Source organism: Sturnira hondurensis, unplaced genomic scaffold (assembly GCF_014824575.4).
Source record: "Sturnira hondurensis isolate 20B ecotype Veracruz unplaced genomic scaffold, ASM1482457v3 Scaffold0000867, whole genome shotgun sequence".
Taxonomy (NCBI): domain Eukaryota; kingdom Metazoa; phylum Chordata; class Mammalia; order Chiroptera; family Phyllostomidae; genus Sturnira; species Sturnira hondurensis.
In genome coordinates this window covers 3,628,261-3,645,693 of record NW_028073498.1, presented here as the reverse complement: position 1 = coordinate 3,645,693, position 17,433 = coordinate 3,628,261, and the positions used below count along the sequence as shown (strand labels likewise).

The 17,433-nt window shown below is 40.4% G+C and overlaps 1 protein-coding gene across 2 annotated transcripts; it reads left to right on the top strand.

Moving 5' to 3' along the window:
* The first annotated feature begins 5,330 nt into the window (after positions 1-5,330).
* RNF7 (ring finger protein 7) lies at positions 5,331-12,541 on the top strand. Of its 2 annotated transcripts, none has more exons than XM_037051510.1 (3): positions 5,331-5,575; positions 9,959-10,006; positions 11,675-12,541. In XM_037051510.1, the coding sequence occupies exons 1-3, from the start codon at positions 5,408-5,410 to the stop codon at positions 11,729-11,731; spliced, it is 273 nt and encodes a 90-aa protein (XP_036907405.1). In that variant the 5' UTR covers positions 5,331-5,407; the 3' UTR covers positions 11,732-12,541. The 2 variants fall into 2 exon arrangements, with proteins under 2 accessions (XP_036907405.1, XP_036907395.1); XM_037051500.1 differs by having other exon boundaries at positions 5,334-5,582.
* The last annotated feature ends 4,892 nt before the right edge of the window (positions 12,542-17,433 follow it).

Sequence of the window (17,433 nt, the reverse complement as noted above, 5' to 3'; positions counted from 1 at the left end):
GGACACCATCTCCTGGTTCCTGTTAGCTCATAGCAGATCTGAAATGACGAGTTTACCTAAACTCTCTAGGAAGTACGTGTTACCTCTTAGGTTGTAATGATTTACATATGCTTACTGTCTGTTGTATAGAGTTGAAATTCTTTTTTGTTTTTAAATTTATGATTTCCTGTTCATTATTTTACAGGTTAAAAAGTGAATATGGATGCCACATTTTCTTACAGATGCTGTTTCCATGGCCAATCAGACATGCCTATAAAGACACTGCTTGTTCTGTGATAACATTCTTCAGTGTAACCAAGCCCCTTTCAAGTTCTAAAATTTGGTAAGACTATTTTATGAAAGTTCAAAGTAGTTTTAATCCTATCATGATTGTCATTTCCTAAAATGTGGGTTTCACAAGTAAGCCTCAGTAAAAATAGATGGGATTCTTCTCTGGAACTTCCTCTCTTGTGCATGTGAAATTTATGATTTGAAGAAAGTCATTATTTTTATCTAAGAAAGAATCATCTATCCTAAATATATCTGTAGTTAGGAACAACAGGAATGTTTGGAAATAACAACCACATTCTAAAAGATAATGCCCCCCTCCAAATGGGGGTCTTACACAAATAAGGAAACTTCTAATGACTTTACCCCCAGTTAAGACCTCAGCTCCACGGGAAAGGGGAGGGGTGTGGTTGATCAGTTTATGGAAGGTCAATTCGATTAACTGGATTTTACCTGCCATGGTAACATGGTGCAGGTAGCAGGGACCTGGGAATTAGGTGAATCAGAATTCTGCATAGACACCTGCTGCTTTCAACATGTGACCTTGAGCAGGTCAGTTAGCTTCTCTGTGCCTCAGTTTCCCCTTATGTAAGACACAGATAAGAGTAACCTTTCTCATTTGATGAGCATTGAATGAAATGGTACATGTCAAACATTTTAAGACAATACCTGTTTCATAATATATGCTTAAAAATAAATATTACTGGATGTTATTATTGTTGATGCTAAAATTGAGTGACTACTGTTCTTTAACTTTACACAGTTACACAAGAAGAAGAAAAAGAAAAAAGACTTAAGATCTCTTTATTTTGAAGTTTTAAAAAAATGTCATTTTTCTATGTACAAATATAACAAGTGCTGGCAAGTTCATGGAACCAAACTAACTGTGGAAGTGGGGAAGGGTGTAATACATTATGTCCACCCTTGAGAATCTCAACATTTAGATAGGAAGACAAGATCCTCATACATTAAAAGTAAATAACAATACCAGCATAAGAGCTGAAATATGACAAATCTTCTGAACTTATATATACAATGTGTGAGGATGCCTGAGAAACCGTTTCTACTTTAAAAAAAAAAAGAGCTTTTTGAAATTTGCCACTAACATCCACAGTTAAGTGTGTAAAGTCTGCATTTCTTTTTAAAGGTCTTTTGGCAATGTCTATCAAAATGAAAAATATACATCTTTTGCCCCAGGAATTCTACTTCTGAAATTTATTTTACAGATATACTCTTATACATGTGCAAAGAAATATGTATAGAGATGTTTGCCATAGCACCGTACTCAGGGAAATAAATTAACAGAAAAAGTATGTGGTGGAATACTATGCAGCCATTAAAAAGAATGATGAGGATATGGAAAGATGTCCTGGTAGTACTATTAAACAAAAGAGCAGGCTAGAGAATAGTATATGTGAAAAATTCATAGGAAATACTGAACAATGTAGTATGAGCCAGCAATTCCAATTCTTGGTATATATCCAAAAGAATCGAAAGCAGGATCATGAGATATTTGTACACCTGTGTTCATAACAGCATTATTTGCAATATGCAAGTGGTGGAAAAAAACCAAATGGCCATCTACAGATGAACCAATAAGCAAGTTGTCAAATATTCATACAATAGAATATATTGAGTCTTAAAAGGAAGGAAATTGACACATGCTACAAAATGGATAAACCTTGAGAATATTAAGTGAAATAAGCAGTCACAAAAAGAAAAATACTCTAAGATTCCACTTACATGTGATAACGAGTAGTCACACTCAGAAACAATGTAGAATGGTGGTTGCCAAGAGGAGGAGGGAGAAACAGAGAGTTGTTTAATGGTGCTGAGCTTCAGTTTTGGAAAAAAGTTCTGGAGATTGATTGCATAATAATGTCAATGTACTACTGAACTCTGTACTTAAAAATAGTTAGGAAGGTAAACTTTATGTTATGTGTATTTTACCACAATTAAAATTTTTTTAAATAAGCCCTGGCTGGTGTGGCTCCGTGGATTGAGTGCGGGCCTGCGAACCACACGATCGTGGTTCGATTTTCAGTCAGGGCACATGCCTGGGTTGCAGGCCAGTTCCCAGCAGGGGACTCACGAGAGGGGCAACCATACATTGATATTTTCTCCCTCTCTTCTTTCCTTCCCCTCTGAAGATAAATAAATAAAATCTTTTTAAAAATTTTAAAAATAAGCTGTTGCATTATACCTCGGCTTGTATGTATGTAGGAATTTCTGGACAGTCTATACTTTTTTTTCATTGCATGCTCGTTTTATTTTAAAGTTTTTTTAATCACTTTTGAGTTGTCAATGAAAAAACTTAAAATTGTTTGATAAACATGAGTAACAGCACTTGGTGGTTGCTATGTGACCTGGTGCCAAAAGAATGGAAGAAACACAATTTTGTTATGATTTCCTGGGAGGATATAAATAAATGGTAGCAAAGAGTGGTCAATGAGGACACAAAGATAACTGAGTTTTCCTAAATGCAGAGGGCAATCCAGCCAGACCAGGTAGGAGAAGTTCTGTCCAATTTTAGAAATGTTAAAATGCAAAGAAAAAAAAGTTTAGGTTGTGGTTTGATGACTGAGCAAACCAATCTGACAAGGGTCTCAGAAGTGCTTGGGGATGACACTTAAAAAGTACATTGGGGCCATGTTGTGTCAGGGACCAACTGAGACCTTCAGATTTTGTTCCAATGATAATTCACAGCTGTGGGACATTTTGAGTTGGACAGTGCCAGGTGGAAAAGAGGATATAGGAAAATTAAACAGCACTTTGGACTGAATACCAATTGGACTGGTGAGGGGAGACAGAGAGGAAGTCAGAAACCAATAGTGCAGAGACAGGGTGATGAGGTTCAGGCTTGGCATGGAATGTACCATTTCTTGTCCCTAACCATCTCTCTTATCCTTTATTCTTTCATCTGAGTTTTGCTCCTTTTCTTTTTCAAACTGCCCAACTCCTACCAGCTGAGTGCATTCTATCCTCATCTGGTTCCAGATGAGGAACATTCCTTCTTTTTTTGTAATTGGCTATCTAGTATTTATAGTCATCTCTAGTTGGATGTGTGGTTACTTAATATGAACGAATCGTGTGCTGTGTAGGGTTCATCTGAGTTTGTCTATAGGGATATTTGTCTGACTCATAAAAGTTAGTGTGGTCAGACTCATGCCTGCCGCCACTTCCACTGCTCTGCTCCAGCTGACAGTTCAGAGAGGTTCGCTTTCTCCACTCATTTCCTGGCCTCCAGAGCCTTGCACTCCCCGCTGAACCCCCACTTCAAACCCCACTTCTTCCGTGAGGCTTTCCCTCACTGCATCAGTCAACAGGAACATTTCTGTCCCTCAAAGCACTTAACAGGCCACTTAACACACAGCACTCATTAGCATCTAGTCAAATGTGACCCTATATACATATTTATATTTGCATGTATTTATGCACCCGGGTCTCCTCTGCCAGACTCCTTGAGCTTGGTTAGCCCCCACCCAGCCACAATGGTGGGGTGGGAAGCTCTGAAGCCCGACACTACACAGCAAGTGATCACCCCCAGATGGTGGTGGTCATCACACAACTCCTTGAGCTCTCTGGACCTCTGCCTTCTTATCTTTTAAATGGAGATGCTGTCTGCTTTGCTTGGGAAAATATAATTGTATGACCCTGAGCGAGTGATACACAAACCCTGGCTTCATAACTCACCATCTCATAGTAGTAGTGTGCTCTCTTGGTTGTTTCTCTGGAACTCCTTTCCCCTACACATAAAAGGAGGAGGAAAACTAGATTAGAGCTCTCAAGGAGTGGTCCCCAGGGTTCCTGGGGTCCTTTCAGAGGGCAAGACTTTTTAAGTAACAGTGTAGTTATTTCTCCCTTTTCACTCTGTACAGTGTACAGTCCTTTCCTGAAGCTACATGTGATGTCATTGCTATAATGATCATTTGCAAAGGGTTTATTACTGTAGTTTTTAAATGAATTAATACATGTAAAAAATTTTCCCTCAGTTTTAATTTTTTTTTAATTAATTAATTTATTTATTTTTAGAGAGGAAGGGAAGGAGAGAGGGAGAGAAATATCAGTGTATGGTTGCCTCTGCTGGGGACACACAATGTATCATGTGTCCCCTGCCAGGAACTGGCCTGCAACCCAGGCATGTGCCCTGACTGGGAATCGAACTGCATCCTCTGGTTCGCAGGCCCGCGCTCATTCCACTGAGCTACACCAGCCAGGGCCAGTTTTAATTTCTTAAAAAGTAAATATAGACCCTCCACAAACCAAAGTTCTTTGAGGTACTAATAATTTTTTTGAGAGAGAAAGACATTGATTTTTTTATTATTCCACTTACTGATGCATTCATTGGCTGACTCTTGTAAGTGCCTTGACGAGGGACTGAACCCACAACTTTAGTGTATGCAGCCCATGCTCTAACCAACTGAGATACCTGGCAGAGGCTGAAGTCCTGCTAATTTTCTTATTTTTATCTTTTTATCCTCACCTGAGGACATGCTTATTGGTTCTAAAACCTCTAAAGGTGGAGGGAGAAAGGCGAGAGAAACACGGGAGTTACCTCCTGTATGGCCCAGCCCCAATGGGGACTGAGCCCCGCGCAACCTTTCCATTTACTGAAGACGCCCAACTGAGCCACAGCAGCCAGGGCCTCATAATTTTTAAGTGTAAAGGTATTCTGAGAATATTTGAGAACCAAAATATTTGAGAATGGCTGAATCACAAGGGCCCTGCTCTTACGGAATTTCCATTTGGGAAGCACGAAAAACGGATATATTAACAAGGTAATTCTGAGAGGAGAAAGCTTCATGAAGGCATAAAGCAGGACATGTGGGCCCTGCATAAAAAATGCCAGCAATCACGACTGTAACACTCAACAGAGTGTCGGCCTACTTCAGCCGGTCGGCACCCCCTCAGGCCCTCAACCTTCTCGGTGGCCCCAGCACCAGAAGGGGCGGGGTGGGGAGGACGGCACCGGGCGCTAACTAGCGTAAGGTGACGTCATGATCCTGCGCCAGCCAATCGCGGGCGGCCCCTGTGGAAGACACTCCCTTGGCTGGCGGCCTGCAGGCGGCGCTGTAGCCTGTCAGGAGGCCCCGCGAAGCCGCCATAGCCACTTACCTTCCCCGTAGCCGACGTCTCCGCCATGGCCGATGTGGAAGACGGCGAGGAACCTTGCGCCCTGTCCTCTCACTCTGGGAGCGCAGGCTCCAAGTCAGGAGGCGACAAAATGTTCTCTCTCAAGAAGTGGAACGCGGTAGCTATGTGGAGCTGGGACGTGGAGTGCGATACCTGCGCCATCTGCAGGGTCCAGGTGATGGGTAAGCGCTGCACACGAGGCCCCAGCTGCTCTAGGGCCTCCGCTGGGCGGGTCCGGGCGGAGGGATGCGTGGAGGACGTCGTAGAGACCCCTACCCAGAGGTTTGGCGGTGGGATTGCTCTGCCTCAGAGCGAGGGAGGGATGGCCGCTGCCTGGGGCCGTGGGGTCCCAATACGTGGGGCTGGATTCTAACCAGAGAAACAGGCAGTACACTAGAGGAATTAAGATAATTTCAGGTGGCAGTGGATGCAACCAAGAATATGCAACTGTGGTTTGATGGGAACTGGGAGGAACCAGTTAGGTTCGTGTGGCCAGCTCCCGGCCCCGTCGCTAAACGCAGACTGCAAAGAGGTCAGGGTAAAGGCCGTGGTTCAGAAGAGCGTTTTATTGGTTCTGGTCGCACACCCAAGTGATGCCCTGGTCATCTCCCACAAAAACGGGACCCTCAGTCTGCTCCTAAAAGCTGCAGGGAAGGAAAGTATGCCCGGCCATTGCATTTGCCAATTAGCTCCCGCTATTGTGCTGCTGGGCCTTTAAATCTCTGTGATTCAAAACAAGTCAGATGGCACTAGGCTGGGAGGGGGTACAGTGTGGTTCAAGAATTTTGAAGTTTTGCGAGAATTCAGTAAGGTGAGCCCTTTACCTAGAAACTTAGTAAAAACGTAGTCCTCTTCCTTGGCCCCTGCCTGTCATAGGATGTCATTGCCTAGAAAAGAGACAGCCCGGCTCTGAGTCAAGCCTTAGGGGAGAGCCCGCTCTTACAAATAAGTCTTACTCCCTTTTACGATATTTTGAATAAAAATAGGGGCCAGTGAAACCTTTCAGAACATTTTCATCCCGTTTTGTTTTATATGGTTTCTGTTTTAAGACCTCAGGCCACCTTGGAAAACCTGTTTAAATGTGAGTTATATTTTTAAATAGGGCGTTTAAAACTACTGTGAGAACTTTTTACATGTTTTTGGGGGTAGATGAATAAAACTGAGTTTCTATAATTTGAAAATGTACTGTAGGCCCTGGCTGGTGTAGCTCAGTGGATTGAGCACGGGCCTGCGAACCAGAGTATCATGGTTCGATTCCCAGTCAGGGTACATGCCTGGGTTGCAGGTCAGTTCCCAGCAGGGGATGCACAAGAGGCAACCATACATTGATAATTCTCTTCCTCTCTCCTTCCCTTCCCCTCTAAAGATAAATAAATAAAATCTTTTTAAACATGTAATGCCTTGTCCTGAAAAATGAGCAAATTGAAGAAAACTTTTCAGAGACTCGCTCTGTCTTCTCAAGGGATGAACCTTAAAGTCTGCCAGAATCAATCTACACGCTCTTTAGTAAGCTCTCCTATTTTTTATTCTTTTTTTAAAAATATTTTATTTATTTATCTTTAGAGAGGAAGGGAAGGAGAGAAGGAGAGAAACATCAATGTATGGTTGCCTCTCGTGAGTCCCATGCTGGGAACTGGCCTGCAACCCAGGCATGTGCCCTGACTGGGAATCGAACCACGATTGTGTGGTTTGCAGGCCCGTGCTCAATCCACTGAGCTACACCAGCTAGGGCCTGTTTTTTATTCTTAAGGACTTGTTTCAGAGAGGACTTAAAATAATGGGGTTCAAATATTTTTTTTATTTTTTACTTTGTGAGCAGCTGGATTTCAGACATGATCCATTTATTTTCCATATTAGATTTTTAAAGTACCTAGTTTATTGGCCTGCAGTACAGCCCCCTCATCACATACTCTGCCCCTTACTTAGATTCTAGAATCATATTTTCCAGTTTGGGTGGTATCTTTAACATACACAGGTGACTTTATTTTTTGTTCTTAAGCAAAACAGGCTTTGCTAAAAAATTTGTTCCCCAAATTTACATTAGTTTAAAAAGAAGAATGTTCATGAAAAGGGATTTTACTTTTCTCCCCAAAAAGAAAATTTAAACTAGTAGGGAAAAATGTAGAATTTAAAGCAGTGGTTGAAATCTTGCAACAAATAAACTTTACTTGGGCTATTTAAAGTAAGCCAAAGTATGGGCTATAAATGGCTTCCATTCACATTGACTTTCTAATTATAGTAAAAGTATCCTGCTACTGTTAATGTTGCAGGTTTACAACAGCTATACTTTCAGTTCTGGAAAGTGTTCTGGACTAGACCCTTGTATTTTGTTTATGAGGTGTTAAAATCCACTTAGTGGTCAGGTGACAGCAGAAGGAAGTTTGTTTTTCAGACTTTCCAGTCCTTAACCCTAGCGTCATTCTAAAAGGTGTTAAGTGTTATTGTTCTCCTTAGAAATGTGCTGTCTCAGATATTAGGAATACCATCAAAAAACTTTTTTTCTTGTATCTGAAACTTCAGGGATTTTTATCTACGTAGGTCAGTTTTTGATCATCAAAATCAAAGTTATAAGCGTAATTCAGAGATTTCTAGATTCTACAAAAAGAGCCCACTTAATACCATTCCCCTAATATTTGGAATTCATCTTGTACCAACTGATTTACTATGACTTACTTCTTGGTCCAAGATTTGCTTGTCAGCCCATTCTGATGTGGTTAATGCCCTTGGTTTCCACTCTCCTCCCTTCTTTCTGAAAGGAACAAGTGCTGGTGAGGCAAAGAGGATAGTTTGGTTTGTACTGCCACATTCTAAAGAGCCAGAGTAACCCTTCATGGCTCTCTGTTGACTTGGACATTTGCCACCACTTTTGGGGGCCTTCTTTTCCTAGTTAGTAAAAGAGGTACTCAGGACCACAAACATGTAATTCTGTCATTGTGCAGAACCAGAGGCTTATTATCTTCACTGTTACATCATGACCCTTATGATACTTAGTTGTTTCCCTGTCTCCCCACTCGCTGGGGAGACCAGGGACCCAGACTCCGTGTCCCCAGTGCAGAGCTCCTTTCACAGAGGAGATGCTCAGTAATTGTGCAATTGCAGAAAGTCGTAGGAGGCAGTGGTTGTTTTTAGTCCACACTGAAGAGGCCAGGGTGGTGTGTTGTTTTAGGTAAAAACATACAGAGAGAAGCAAATGCCTGCCCATAATCCAGTGTAAGAGAGAAGCAGGCTTCAGCTCCACCATGTGTCTCTTTTTACAGAATTATTTTTCTCCAGTGTATGTTAAAAACTTTGTTTCTGTTGGTTTGCACTTCCTCTTACCAACTTTGACCCCTCTTCCAGCTAGTGAATGAATCCATTTCATTAGTCCCCGAGATAATCCATATTACCTCCTTCATCAAGCAACGTAGTATACTTGAGGTTCCCGTTTCTAGTATTTACTCCCAAGTAATTTATTAAAATACTTTGCCATTGTTAGGTAAATGCTTTGGGCTCAGATTTACTTTGTAAAGGGAGCATTTTCTTGGAAGGAAAAAAAGCCTAGCTTTTATAAAGTATTTCTAATTAATATTAATTTTATATAGATTATACAGTCACATAATTCAAAAGTTTAAGACACCTGGCTGGTGTAGCTCAGTGCATTGAGCGCGGGCCTGCGACTCAGAAGATCGCGGTTCGATTCTCAGTCAGGGCACATGACTGGGTTGTAGGCCAGTTCCCTGCAGTCCAACTCCCAGCAGGGGACGCACAAACGGCAACCATACACGATGTTTCTCTCCCTCTCTCCTTCCCTTCCCCTCTAAAGATAAATAAATAAAATAAAATAAAATAAAAAGTTTAAGACAATATACAATGAAAATTCCTTCCCATTCAATCACTTCCCAGGTAAACCTTATTATTAGTATCTTGGATATCCTTCTATAGTTTATGTATGTATGTATAAGCAAATACCAATATATATGCATAGCTTATTTAATTTTTAAATTGTATTTATTCAGTACAGTTTACATTTCAACACTTTTTTGTACTAGTTTCAGGTGTACAGCTGCATAGTGGTTAGATAATCATATACTTTACAAAGTGTTCCCTCCTATATTTCCACTACCCACCTGGCATCATATATAGTTATTATAATATTGACTGTTCCCTATGTTGTACTTTATATTCCTGTGTGCATAGCTTATTTAAAAGGATGTCTTGAAAATAAACTAGCCCTCATCTTGAGCTATGTCAGCATGCCCAGTGAGCTTATAACAACTTCTGATACAGCTGAGTGAGTGTGGCATATGTTTCTCCAGTGCTTGCATCCACTGTCAGGACATCTTTTCATCAGAACTTAATAGAGGGTCAGGAACCCTTGTAAAATTGCTCCTGATTGTAAGTAAATAGAGTGTCTTAGACTTTATTCCTCTTTCAACAGTTATGTTCAGATGAGAAATTAATACTACGAGTCTTGTCTCCATCTCTAACGCTTTGAGCTTTTATTTGACTTTGAAGTGTCTGGGTTTTTAAAGTTGCATTCTGAGCATCAGACTGAGAGTTGCTGTTTGTTTACTTTCAGATGCCTGTCTTAGATGTCAAGCTGAAAACAAACAAGAGGACTGTGTTGGTATGTTATGATCCAGTTCTCTTGCTTTCTCAACTGAAGGCTTTCTCTCAGTGGGGATGTTTGAATTTGCTATTAAGATTGATTTTATCAATATACAAAAATAAACTGTAAAGCATTGATCTGTTATTGATCTAAAATGTGTTGGTTCTCAAAAGGCCTTAATGGAATTAATCTGCAAAGCTTTTTTATTGCCTATAATGAAGAAGAATTGGCTATATTAGTATATCAGACATGGGCATAGTAAACATTTTGATACTCAAAAAAAATGAGTAGTTCTCTTTTATTAAGAAAATTATATAAGAGGAATTTGCCAAAATATTATGTAAATTTTGAATATGTTATAGGTCAGTTTTGGTAGGGTTTCATTCTAATAAAGCATTTCAGTTTTCAGTACTCTTATGATATAATGTTTAACTTGTCAACTAAGAAAAATTGTCTCTTGGGAATGTAGTGTGTGTATAGAAACCTATTACATTTTCCTCATAGCCTAGGACTAAGAATTCTTAGGCGAAATGTTTTAAGCAGTTCAGAGGTTTGTATGTCCTAGTTCTCAAAGCCATCACTTCCAGATTGCTATACAAAAATGTTTAAACCTTTTCCTGCAGTGAAAGGCTAACTTTGTAGAGGGGCTGGGTGAGCAAAGGGAGAAAAAGCAGGACAACTATAAGAGTATGAACAATGAAAGACGACAAAAAGAAAAGAAAGGCTAACTTTGTGCCGGTGTGGTTACTTGTAACTTCCTTCTTCTTAATGATGTGTGCTGGTTTGATCAAATTCTCTTTCTTCCTCCTGAAACATTAGAATGATTTCCCCTTGCTTTCTAGCCCCTACCGCCTGTTTTCATAAGAAGTTTTTTTTCCTTTCTCTTCTATTCCTACGTCTTCTGTTGTTCTGTTATCATATAGCTCAGTTGGTCAAGCAAGGGACAAATGAAGTTCACATTTGAGTTTGGAGTCCAGATTGTGGGTGATTTCCCTCAAAGTTTTCTTTAAAATTTTTCTTTCATGTTGTTTATTTAAAAAATATTAACTTGGGAATTGTGAGGTGCAGGCCAGCTTTCTTTGGTTACAAAGAAACCTTTCTTTCCAGACAGCCACTTTGAAAATTTCATTCTGTTTGTCACATGAGGAATTGCACAGCTTATTGATGATTTAACATAGCTTATCACCACTTCTAGGAAACAACTCAGTAGATTTACAGCGGATAATATTTAGAAGTATGTCATCTATTTAAAATAGTCTACCACGAATTGCAAACATTTAAAATTCGTCTTGGTGGATAGAAACCGAGAGGACATTTTTTAGTAAAACACAGCCCACGATGTCTCTGAGGTCAGTGCCTGTGTGACTGAGAAGGTCTGGCACCGCAGGAAGGCTCACGTCCTTTAATCTCCTGATTTCGGGGAGGCAGCGTATGGAGTTGCATAGAAACTGAGGGCCACCACTGCATCCAGATCCTAGGACAGTAATGGAAAGTCCCCTAAGCACAGACTTTATATATGTAAGCTTTTATTTCTTTATAGGTAGAAAAAAAATTTTTTGACCAATTTACCATCTTTATTTGAGATTATGAGCCATGATTATTATTCATAATGTAAAGTAAGCTGTGTGTTTGAGCTCAGTAATTTAAATTGCAATGAGTAACGTCAGATCATTTTTTTCCTGTTAGTGGTCTGGGGAGAATGCAATCATTCCTTCCACAACTGCTGCATGTCCCTGTGGGTGAAACAGAACAATCGCTGCCCTCTCTGCCAGCAAGACTGGGTAGTCCAGCGGATCGGCAAGTGAGAGTGGCAGAAGGCCTTCCTAAGCAGCTGCCCAGAGCCCTGGGGGGTCCCCTTATCAAGTGCCCTACAAGGGCAAGGACACTGCGGGGACTAGTTCTTCCAACAGAAGGCGATGGATCTTTGGTCTCTGAGGGCTCATCAGATGCATGGGTTAGCATTTTGTCCGTTTTATTTTCAGAAATTCTCTACAATTAAGAAGATAATTTATTAAAGATGGTCTTTCCTGTCTCTGTTGTATGTGTCACATTGCTTAGAAGTGCTATAAAGGAGGAGAGAACTACAAATTGAATGATCTTTATAATTTACTTATTCATATTCAGGGGGTGTGGAAGCAGTTCCATTCAGAAGAGAACTTTTTGTGTGCTTGTGGTCAATCAGTTAAAAAAAGACAATGTTACAGTAACAAATAAAGTGCAGTTTAAAACCCAACTTTTATCCCTAATTTGTTCCCAATATTTATTTTAGACAGGGAAGGGAATGGTTCATGAAATATTTATTTGATATGACAATTCTAAGTTTGGGCCAGTGGGCAGAGTAAATACAGTTTAATCTTTGGCCATAAGGAATTTTAATTGTCTTTTAGGTTACTGTCCTATATCCTTGACTCATCAAAAGCCCTAGATCTGCACAGTCCCCTGTCACTTACTCAGTGGCAAAGGGCAGAGAGGCAGTCTCAAGTTTTAGATTATGGTGTAATTTAACAGTACCTTAGGGGCACTGTTAATGAGCAGAAAGTGTTTACCACTATAGCATTGGATCAAAAAAAGTTTATTTTATTACACAGTGTTTTAATAAATGGTTTATTCTGTTTACTTCATTTGGATTGTCATTGCAGTTTTATGTACAGCCTTAAACTTGGTGTTAATAAACTAATTGTCAAATGAATGCTCTTGTTTCATTTGAAAAAATATTTAAATGCTCTTTCATTTGGTAATAAGAAAATTTTAAGTTAATTACCAAGAAACATGTTAAGTGTGAAAAAAATACTTAAATCTTAATCCAACTCATTCACCTTTAGTGGAGGTTTATCTTGTAACAGTTCATGGACCATAAGATCATTTGAGTTTTTCCATAAAAGAGCTGTTGCTAAGAATTAAAAAAACTAAAAATCTTTACATCTTAACCATTCACTTCTGCAGTTTCAGAGTTGGCCAATCTGAATCTTTTTAAAGGCCAGAAACTACATCCACTGGTTTTGCAGTATTTTTTGGGGATTTTTTAAATTTATTTATCTTTAGATGGGAAGGGAAGGAGAGAGGGAGAGAAATATCAATGTGTGGTTGCCTCTCCTGTGTCCCCTGCTGGGAACTGGCCTGCAACTCAGGCATGTGCCCTGACTGGGAATCGAACCATGATCCTCTGGTTCACAGGCCTGTGCTCAATCCACTGAGTTACACCAGCCAGGGCCAATCTGAATCTTGAAGGAATGTAGACACCTAAGAGAATGTTAAAAAAAAATAGAATTCTGTATGCATTCATATTGACTACTATTAATCAAATCTCTAAAGTTTTCCTATTTTAATATATTTTTCACAACTTTCAACTGAAAAATAAATATACAAATATGAATATAAATATATGTGACTATTTGAAGGTGCTTATCATGGGCAATGACCTATATTAGCAGCTTTTTGACCTTTTTAAAAGGTTATACCTATAAAAAGTGAATCAGATATTTGGCGTTCAAGTGAAGAGAGAAAATACTTAAAATGTTGAGTTAGCTTAGTCATTGTGACAGTATGTAAATGAAATGTGGAGGGTGGTGGTAATACACTGCTTTTCCTCAGCAAAACTGTGGTCCACCACCTCACAAAGCTCCATTTCCGTTGCACATCAGCATCTGAGGGTAGAAGAGGAGGGATGGGCAAAGCAGCCCCGATCTCCCCCCTGGAATGAGGACTCATCTGCGCAGCCATCTGAAAGTTTCAGCCCGAAGACCAGCTGTGACATTAGGAGTACCGACGCAAGAGTTAAGCGTTGAACAGGTTTTTCTTAACATTTGGTTAAACAGTGTTAATTTTATTTTGCTAGTGTTTTGGGAGCACATTTGTCTTCTTGAGCTATTTAGCTTTACATTTGTGCAGGTTGCTGTGTATTATGGCTGGCACCTGAGTAAATTTACCCTATGAAACCAATTACTTCTTTTTCCTAAAAAATGTCCCCTTTACTATTCTGAAGTGAAATTACTGTCTCCATACATAATTGAAATGTATATAATAATTGAATTATAATATAGAATAGAAATGAGAGGAAAGTGATTTGTAATCATTTGCATTTCAGTGTGTGAGTGCTTGGGTGTAATTACATCAGAAGACTACGGATGTGGATGTGTGATCACTACCTGTAGACTTGTAACTTACAAACGTGACATTTCCATTGATGTTAAAACTTTTTTTCCACTTCCAGCCAAGATGAGGTGTAGATAGACACGCTGTGCCTCCTTGCACAACCAAAATAAGGACAACAAAAATTTAGAAACAAAAAACAACCAGTACTGACAGAAAATTGCACTGTATGGAAGTCCAACAACTGAGGGGTTAAAGTAGACACATTCATCCAGACTGGTAAGAGGGGTGGAGTCGGGCAGCTGGGCAGAGAGGTATCATGGCAAAAAAAAAGTGGCTCGCGGACCCTGGGTGCACAGGTGGTGGCGCAAGACAGCAATGGGTGGGCCCAGCAAGGCAGACGATTGTGGAAAGGCATGGAGCATGAGGCGGCTGGCAGACAGGGTGGTCCCACAATCATGCACAGATAAACCAAGCCAAATTGGGGAGCGAGACAGACTGTGCAACTCAGGGTCCCAGTGCAGGGAAATACAGCCTCAAAACACCTATTGAAAACATCTGTGGGGGTTGACGTGCCAGGAGAGACTCCCAGCGTCACAGGAAAGTTCATTGGAGAGATCCACAGGGTCCCAGGATGTAACAAACTCACCCACATGGGAATCAGCACCAGAAGGGCCCAGTTTGCTTGCAGGAAACAGCAAAAGTGATTGAAATCTGGCAGAGAGTGGAACAAGTGCCATTGATACCTCTCAGACCCCTGCCCCACATACAGCATCACAATCCAGCAACTAGGTTGACCCGCCCTGGTGAACACCTAAGACTCTTCCCCTTATACATAACACAGGCATGTCAAGACAAAAAAAAAATGGCCCAAATGAAAGAACAGATTGAAGCTCCAGAAATAATACAACTAAGTGACCAAGAGATAGCCAACCTATCAGATGCACAGTTCAAAATACTGGTGATCAGGATGCTCACAGAATTGATTCAGTTTGGTCACAAATTAAATGAAAAAATGAAGGCTACACTAAGTGAAATAAAGGAAAGTGTACAGGGAATCAATAGTGATGGGGAGGAAACTGGGACCCAGATCAATGGAGTGGACCAGAAGGAAGGAAGAAACAACCAAACAGAAAAGAATGAAGAAACAAGAATTCAAAAAAATGAGGAGAGGCTTAGGAACCTCCAGGACATCTTTAAACTTTACAACATCCAAATCATAGGGGTACCAAAAGGGGAAGAGGAAGAACAACAAGTGGAAAACTTATTTGAACAAATAATAAAGGAGAATTTACCTAATCTGGCAAAGGAAATAGACTTCCAGGAAGGCCAGGAAGCTCAGAGGGTCCCAAAGAAGTTGGACCCAAGGAGGAACACACCAAGGCACATTATAATTACATTAGCCAAGATTAAACCTAGAAGTAGCAAGCGAAAAGGAGACAGTTACCTACAAAGGAGTTTCTATCAGACTCAGCTGATTTCTCAAAAGAGACCTTACAGGCCAGAGGGGCTAGAAAGAAGTATTCCAAGTCATGAAATCCTAAGACCTACATCCAAGATTGCTCTATTCTGCAAAACTTTTATTTAGAATGGAAAGGCAGATTAAGTGCTTCTCAGATAAGGTCAAATTCAAGGAGTTCATCATCACCAAGCCCTTATTATATGAAATGTTAAAAAGACTTATCTAAGAAAAAGGAGATAAAAAACATGTACAGTAAAATGACACAATTATTAACAACCACACCTAAAACAAAAACAAAAGCAAATTAAGGAAACAACTAAAACAGGAACAGAACCACAGAAATGGAGATCACATGGAGGGTTATCAGCAGGGGAGTGGGAGGAGGAGAGAGGGGGAAAAGGTACAGAGAATAAGTAGCGTAAGTGGTAGGTAGAAAATAGTGGGAAGACAAGAATAGTATGGGAAAGGTAGAAGCTAAAGAACTTATAAGTATGACACATGGACATGAACTAAAGGGAGGGATGTGTGTAGGAGAGGGTGTGCAGGGGGGAGGGGAGTGCAGGGGGGAAAATGGGACAACTGTAACAGCATAATCAATACGATATATTTTAAGAAAACCTTTTTTCCCAGAAATGGTGGATCATGCATAGTAACGTTTTGAACAAAACAATGTATAATCTTGATTTATATGTTAGTGGCACATTTGGAAACTAATGAATTTTAAAAGTATGCAGAAAAGTACTTTGTGCTCTGGCCATTGTGGTTCATTTGGAGCACATCCTATAAATTGAAATGTCATGGGTTCAATTTCCAGTCAGGGCACATGTCTAGGTTGCAGGTTTGGTGCCTGGTCAGGGTGCATATGAGACACAACAAATTGATGTTTCTTTCCCTCCCTCTCTCCCTCCCACTCTCTAAAATCAAAAGCGTGTCCTTGGGTGGGGATTAAAAAAATACTTCATGTTCATACTGTATAAAAAGAAATTAGGTCCTAGGTTGAGATAATCATAAACTGATTTTTCTGCTACCTGAAAGGACATTCAAAAGTCACACGGGGCCCTGACTGGTGTGGCTCAGTGGGTCGGGCATCATCCTGCAAACCAAAAGGTAGCCGGTTGGATTCCTGGTCAGGGCACACAGCTGGGTTGCACGTGGCAATGATGTTTCTCTTGCACATTGCTGTTTTCCTCCCTCTCTCCCTTCCTTCCCCTCTCTCTAAAAATAAATAAAATCTTTTTTAAAAAGTCACACAGGATGCTGAACTGTTTCATCATGTGAGATTGTCCCATATGTTGTAAGACATTGATCTTCCCTGGCCCCCATCCATCAACTTGCCAGTGGTGCCATCAGTCTTTGTGCCACTCCAAAGAAGGCACATTTTGAAAACATCCCCTTTAAAACACTGGCTTCTTTGGCAGCACTGATGTAAGCGCTTGTATGGGCAATTAACATGCATACTTTGTGCCACAGTCTCTGAGAAGTATCCTAAAATGACACACACAAAATAAATCCTATAAAAGGTATAAAGGGTACAGATTTTTGAGTAGCTGTTACCCTCAAAAGAATAGCTCAGGCCCTGGCTGGTGTAGCTCAGTGGATTAAGCGCTGGTCTGCAAACCAGCGGGTCACTGGTTTGATTCCCAGTCAGGGACATGCCTGGGTTGCAGGCCAGGTCCCCAGTAGGACGCACATAAGAGGCAACCACACATTGGTATTTCTCTCCCTTTTATCCTCCCTTCCACTCTCTCTAAAAATAAATAAGTAAAATCTTTTTTAAAAAGAGAATAGTTCAGAGAACCAAATCCTGCTGATCTATGTACTCCTCCACAGGTGAGCAGCACTTTAAGTTAGTATTTAATACCTAGGACATGTGAGCTCGGTGAATGTTCGCTTG

Excerpts from the sequence above, each read along its gene's own strand:
- RNF7 (XM_037051500.1), top strand. The coding sequence starts at position 5,408 with ATGGCCGATGTGGAAGACGGCGAGGAACCTTGCGCCCTGTCCTCTCAC. Across the intron at positions 5,583-9,958 it reads CTGCAGGGTCCAGGTGATGG|ATGCCTGTCTTAGATGTCAA; the intron begins GTAAGCGCTGCA and ends GTTTACTTTCAG. Across the intron at positions 10,007-11,674 it reads CAAACAAGAGGACTGTGTTG|TGGTCTGGGGAGAATGCAAT; the intron begins GTATGTTATGAT and ends TTTTCCTGTTAG.